We start from the raw sequence: 6,798 nt of genomic DNA on the forward strand, positions 1-6,798 counted from the left end.
AGGCTGAGACAGGAGGATCGCTTGAGCTCAGGAGTTTGAGGTTGCTGTGAGCTAGGCTGACGCCACGGCACTCACTCTAGCCTGGGCAACAGAGTGAGACTCTGTCTCAAAAAAAAAAAAAAAAAAAAAAAAAAAAAAAGAATAATTAAGCAAAGAGATATTTTCGCAGTTCAAAAAAATACTGAAGTGCTACTACTAATAATAAGAGGCATTACAGTATGTTGGCTATGTATGATTAAAAACCTTTAGACCAAATTTTTAGCAAGCTGTAAAAGAGGTTTGATTGTTCCATTTTACTGATACAGAAATGGAAACATAGAAAAGGTAGGTGAGTTGGCCAAGTCCCCACAGCTAATAAGTGCTGGAATTGCTAAGGATATTTTAAAAGAAAGACATTTTATTACTATAAACTGGATGGGCAGGCAGCCGTAGGTTATCCATGGCTTTATTTGCGAAGCTACTAGAACGAATACTGCTCAGCTGCTGCAGATTCCACAAGCAAAGCACAGTAACGTTTGCAACATACAGGCTTATGGCTCAGGGGGGCAGGGATAAGCAAAATCTGCAGATACTTCCCAAATTACCCTTTTCAAACAAACCATTTCTCTGTTTTCATGACTGAAATTCTTCTGACTGTTCGCTGGCTTTTAGTTCTTGAGTGGATGTGCTAGGAAGTTGTGCTGTGTTCACTAACACGTGATTCAAGAGAGTTTTACTTATTCCCTGGGTATTTGAAAACCCATTAGATATTCTTAAAAACAAGCTTTTCTTTAGTTGTAAAGATCCATCTTATTAAGGTATGCTGACCCCTTTCAGTCAGATCCTGTGGCTCCTAGAAAATGGTTTTTGTGGGTTTTTTTTTTTTTTTGCTGTTTTGTTTTATTGTTTACCATTTCTTACTATTTAGCACTTGTCAGATATTACTTGTTTCAGGCAGATAATTTATTTGCTTCATAAGGAAAGGCCATTTACTAAAAACAGATCTCTTATTTCCAAAATGCAGTAATGTTCCTTATCTTAATTGACTCTAGGAACGAACCTTAACATGAGTGTTGTTTCCCTGGATCATTTTGAAAAGGTGTAAAATGCTTCCAGAAACAATTTTGTAAAAAATAAACAGATTCCATATTTTACAGAAAAGCTTGGCAACTAGGGGAAGATTGTATTTTAGCAGATTTTTCTAGCAAAAGAAACTTGCATGATTTATTTTCGGTAAATCCTTTGAGGAAAAAAGCAAACACATGCCACCCAACTCATTAAAAATGTTTCTCATGTTTCTCTCTCCCTTTTTTTTTTTTTTTTTTTCTTTCTTTTCTTCACAGTATTGACTTGAAGCTGAAAGAAAAGCCCTAGTTGGCCATGCTGGAAGAGAAGGAGGCCTTTCTGCTTCGTGGTTCTGTTGAAACATATCTACCTGGAAGAGACAGGGCTGATGTTACCTTTTTCCACTTTGCACTACCTGGTGCCATTCTAAATTTCTAAGGGGTAAAATAGGAAGTGAATTTGTTTACTTTTAACATGTTTTATGAAATTGTGTGTGATTTCCTATTTTGCCAATTATGTGCCTCAAAGATTTTAGTTGAACCTTAGCAAGAAAGTAGGACCTTCCATTTCAATATTTCACTAACACTTGGTGCAGTGGTATTTCATCCCTTAGACCAGTGTTTACCAGTTAGATACCTTTAATCCATGTTAAGTGTGAGTGGATATGTTTCCACAGATTAGCTGGATTTCTCCTTGGTAGTTGTCTTGGATATAAAGTACACAGGGCTCAACTCTCCCTGGGAAAGTTGCCCCCATGTAACTCCACCTTCAAAATTCTAAGCCTGTTTAGGGCAGCCACAAACCAGACACCAGTGTGAAACCATCATCCTCTAAGTACCCACTTTGTTCTTGCTCGTGCGAATTGCTTTTAATCTCTCAAAGGGAAGCCAGGCTTTCAAACTCACATCAATTTTATTTTAGTTATCAAGTTGGGCATCATGTTTTATGTGAACTGTTCTTTTTTAAAAAAAAAAAAATCATCATTTCTCCAATGAATGTTGATGACCTCCACATTGCAAAACCTAAGGATCAGTGTTGCATGTTTGGTGTCTGTCTCCCCTGTAGGCCTCAAACCTTGCTCAAGATGTTACATTTTAAGTGCCAAGAACTCGGTGTAAGGTGGCCTACTCAAAAATTATTTGGTAACATTTCAGTTATCCGAATTTCTCTCTCGCATGCATTATAAAAGGAGATCTGTTTTAAACACTCTAAACTGATCACAGGCTTAAAAATAAATTCCAGTTTTTACTATCACAAGATATTTTCATATGCCCTTTGACAATGCCAACGTGGTTTCAGATCTGTAAATCTCTAGCAGAGGGGCTGGCAAACTACAGCCACATCTAGCTCACCACCATAAGCTGAAAATGGTTTTTACATTTTTGGTTGGCAAGAAATTTTTTTGAATATTTCATGACACATGAAAATTATTCAAATTTTAGTATCCATAAATAAAGTGTTATTGAAACACGGCCACACAAATTTGTTTTCATACTGTTTATGGCTACTTTCACACTATAATGGTAGAGCTGAGTAATTGCAAGAGACCATATGGCCCATGAAGCCGAAAACATTTACTATCTTTACAAAAAAGTTTGCTGACCCCTGATCTCTAGCAAATACATCCTTTCTCACTCCATCTTCCATTTGTATGTAGTTTCTCTAACAGAATGGACAGATAAGGCTGCAAAATAATTGATTTTTGTCAGAAAGAAATTTTTGACATCCAGAGACAGTCAAATATACTACATGGCCTGCTGAGAAAGACAAGGCGCCGTAGCCGTGAAGGCATGGCTCGGGTTGTGTTGCTAGACCCAAAATGAAGCCTTCTTAGAAGCTCCTCTGTAGCTATTTACCGGTGTTGCCAAAGTCTTCGCTTCACTCTGAGAACGTTTCTTAGTCTCCAGGGTCTCCTATTACAAATAAACTGGCAAGTGAAGTGGAGAGGGTCACCATCGCCTCATAGTGGTAACTTCATCCGGAAGAGCTGTCTGGGACACCTTGAGCCTTGAACGGCTTTGAAGTAGAACAGGTGGCTGAGTTTCTCTGACCTCATTTGCTTCACGTCTCCCTGCCTCCTTCCATAGAGACCCACACATACACTCAGGTCAGCTCTCTTTTCTCCTTAAGCCTCTGTAGTTATCCATTTTCTCCTCTTGATTTTGTCAACATAGTATCTTTTCGAACTGTGGGTTCTATTGGATCTCCTTCCTCATGACATCTGACTCATCTGATAAAAAAAAAACCTAGAGCCCAACCTCTCTCACAGCCCACCTCCACTTTTGGAAGCCCAAATTATGCCTCTTCTAGAACACAGTGTTGACATAAACACAGTGACCCAATATTCTGGTTTGTACACCGATTTACCACGCTCGCTCAGTAGTGTCCGTCCCATCTTGGAAAATGAATTCCGTGGTCACTCTAGTCATGAGAAGTAATGAAGAATCAATGTTCAGTTCAGTGGTACAAACCTGAGGGCATTGGCCTGTTTGTAGAGGGCTCTTGTTACAGCCAACCAGACATAGCAACAATCTTACCATTCATATTTTTTTTTTCTGAACTTGTCCAGCCCATTTATGGAAGACCGCTCAGGTGGTCTGTTGTTTGAAGCTTCATCTTCCTCACAGAAATTACGAGCATCTTTCCCAATCGATGATTTTATTCAGGCTGTTCTATGGTCTGCATACCCACTCTGATATTTAGGCATCTGCTATTTTATTATCCTAAAAAGATAAATTAATTTAATTGCATGTGCTAGAAAAAAAAGCTACCATGTAAATTCAATCCAAGTAAATAGAATCATAGCCAAATCCTGAAAAAATAATCCCTAAGCAGATAGGTAGACCTATGTAAACATCCACACCATTCAGCTATCTAGCGCTCACATTCTGAGCATTCTTGCTTCGGTTCTGACTTCTGGGAACTGCTTTGCAATTTTCCTGTAGATTTGTAGTGAAGGGAACCAAGGGATCATTGGGGCATGTGCATTGTTTTCTCAAAGTGGCTATTGCTCTTTGCCTAGCTCCTTGATTAAGAGAAAGAACAAAAATCTGCACAGAGTTACTGTCAAGGAATGAGAAAATTTCTTTGAGGGCAATAGCTACGTGTAGAAGAAAACCCCGAAGTTCCTGTTGAAGCCATACAACGTTTTGTGGGGTTACCCTCTAAGACATACCCTGAGATATGTGAGGAAGTCACTACTCCTAGCCTTTGTTATTAAGATGTCGTTTTAAGTATTCAGTTATGGTACTATGTTTGCAACTCTCGTCTTATCACAATGCCTCAGTTGTTGCTCCCTTAGAAACATTTAGATGTGCACAAATTAATCTTTTATATATTTAAAGGTTTTTCTATCATGTATTTGATTGCTCAGAAGAAAGTATCTATTAGACTTTGTTTTGGTAAATAAATTCTCCCTAAATAATGTGGATTGATAATATAAAAATATGTAATGACACAATATATCTATATAGCCTCTCTGTATAATTCAGAAATAAAAATTGATTCCACATACTGTGGCCCTTCTTTCTCTGAGTCAGCAAGAATCTTTCTCTGGCTTCACTTTGCAGCAGTTTTCTCAGGACATCAATCTAGCGGGGCACTTGGTACGGGAGGACTGTATATGCTTTGGCTTTCCTGGTCACCCAAACTTTATTCTCTTTTGTCTTTCATGCCTTGAAGGGCAATGCACTAAGCTTTCAGAATGTGTTGTGTACTCTTTGGATGAGCAATTTCTCACTTAGGAAACGTCTCCATGTTTCATGGTTATTTGATTTTGCCAACTTCCCCTTTCGCTTGCCTTTTTATGGCACGTATTTATTTTTAAATTAAAATGTATTAAACGACATTTTATTTTTAGTTTTTTTTTTTTTCACTTTTACGACCTTCAGGCAAAACCAGAGTTGGAAATAACCACTGTGCCATTTTTTTTTTTAACTGAATAAGCCAATGTGTACCCCTGCCTCTCAGAATGTTGTTAGGCTAGAGACTAGCCAACTAAGAAGTTGCTCTACAAAAAGCGAGACATTGCATGTTCTCATGATCTAGGAATGAGTTCTGGTGAACACTGTCCTTTATCTAAGGAAGGGAAGCAGAAGAGAAGACTGAGAAGTAATTGCAAGCAGATGAAGCACATGCTACTACAAGCTGCACTGTCAGACTCATTCTGTTCCTGGCACCTAACTGTGGTGGCGGGAATTGGAGGCTAGGTATCCAGCACTAGGGAAAGGATGGGTAAAATGCGGTGAATGCACACTATCATGTATACACAGTTGTAAGAAGAAATCTACACGTTCACGGAGCAACACTTAAGTCATAGAGTGGAAAAAGTAAGAATGAACTCAATGTTTATAACATAGCACCATTTATAAAACTTTCAAACATATACACACAAAAAACAAAGCTACATATTATACAAAATCCTCTCATATTTAAGGACTTAGCACACTCCTTAGCGTGAGCATAGGGTGTGGGGATCAGGGGCAAAGTTGGGAGCCTAATTAAAAATCAAAATCATAAGGGGCCTTTTGTAGGCCGAAGTTAAAAATAAATAAAATGAAGAGAATGTAAACGTTCAGCCAGGACTTTCAGCCATAGATCATAGAAACGCTGTGTTAGGGGACGTTGGGTCCCCAGGGGGCTATTCCCTTCCACAGCTTCCCTTGTACAGGTGCCATTTCCCTGCGTTGGCTGTGTCAGCGCACTGCCACTTGCCGGGAGCCCGCCCTGGGTTGCATCATCCTGTACAGTCATGGAGCTTTCAATTAAGCTGATGCCTTTGACACATTAATCTGCACACAGCTGTGGGCTTTATTTATTAATATTTATTTATTTAGAAACAGGGTCTCACTGTGTTGCCCAGGCTGGAGTGCAGTGGCTCAATCATAGGTCACTGCAGTCTCCAATTGCTGGGCTCAAGCAATCCTCCTGCCTCAGCCTCCTGAGTAGCTAAGACTACGGGTACATGCCCCCACAGCTGGCTAATTTTTTTTAATTTTTTGTAGAGATGGTGTCTCATTATGTTGCCCAGGCTGGTCTTGAACTCCCGGCCTCAAGTGATCCTCCTGCCTCGGCCTCCCAAAGTGCTGGGATTACAGGCATGAGCCACCGCGACCAGACTATGGGCTTAAGAGAGGAAGGAGACTGCCTTATGAGGCTAATTTTCCTATATAGTTTCATTCACATTCATCTAAAATAACTCTCTTTAACCAGGCAAAATTAATTTCTTCTCAATGTCTAACTATGTTAATGGTACTTAGATGGCAGATGCTCATAACTGCTATCCATTATCTCTCTAGCTTTACCCCGGTGAAGAACCCACTGCCCTTGACACTCAATCATGCTCTCCTTGTGAAACTCCTCCCCCTCAGATTGGGGAGCTGAATTACCCTGTTTTCCCCCCGTATTCGATATCTATTGCTACATTGACAAATTACAGTCGAGTCTCATGATCCGCAGTAGTTATGTCTTCTGAAGTTACTGAGAACACTGCATTAGTGAGCGCCGATCCGTCACTCCTGGGAGAGATACAAGGTTAGGTTTCTGTGAGCCTCTGGCCACAACATTTTTGTCAACTAATCAATAAATAGGCTTGTTTCATGTGTGTTTCTGTTTAAAGATTCCTTATTTAATATATATTGTTGATTTGTTAACGTGGACTTCACAGCCAACAGCCCGAATATAATTCCGGTCTGAATGAAGCTTCTCTAACACACACATTTTCTCCATCAGGCACATCACAGCCTCCTTGCATTT

At 39.6% G+C, this 6,798-nt stretch overlaps 1 protein-coding gene across 3 annotated transcripts in view; it reads left to right on the forward strand.

Moving 5' to 3' along the window:
* The window catches only part of PRUNE2 (prune homolog 2 with BCH domain), a 255,114-nt gene extending 250,563 nt beyond the window's left edge, over positions 1 to 4,551 (forward strand). For all 3 annotated transcript variants that reach the window (XM_069474102.1, XM_069474103.1, XM_069474101.1), the window contains one exon: positions 1,323 to 4,551. In XM_069474102.1, coding sequence (XP_069330203.1) covers positions 1,323 to 1,353 — 31 coding nt within the window. In that variant the 3' untranslated portion in view covers positions 1,354 to 4,551. The remainder of the gene's footprint in view (positions 1 to 1,322) is intronic.
* The last annotated feature ends 2,247 nt before the right edge of the window (positions 4,552 to 6,798 follow it).

This window comes from Eulemur rufifrons, chromosome 7 (genome assembly GCF_041146395.1).
Source record: "Eulemur rufifrons isolate Redbay chromosome 7, OSU_ERuf_1, whole genome shotgun sequence".
Lineage (NCBI taxonomy): Eukaryota > Metazoa > Chordata > Mammalia > Primates > Lemuridae > Eulemur > Eulemur rufifrons.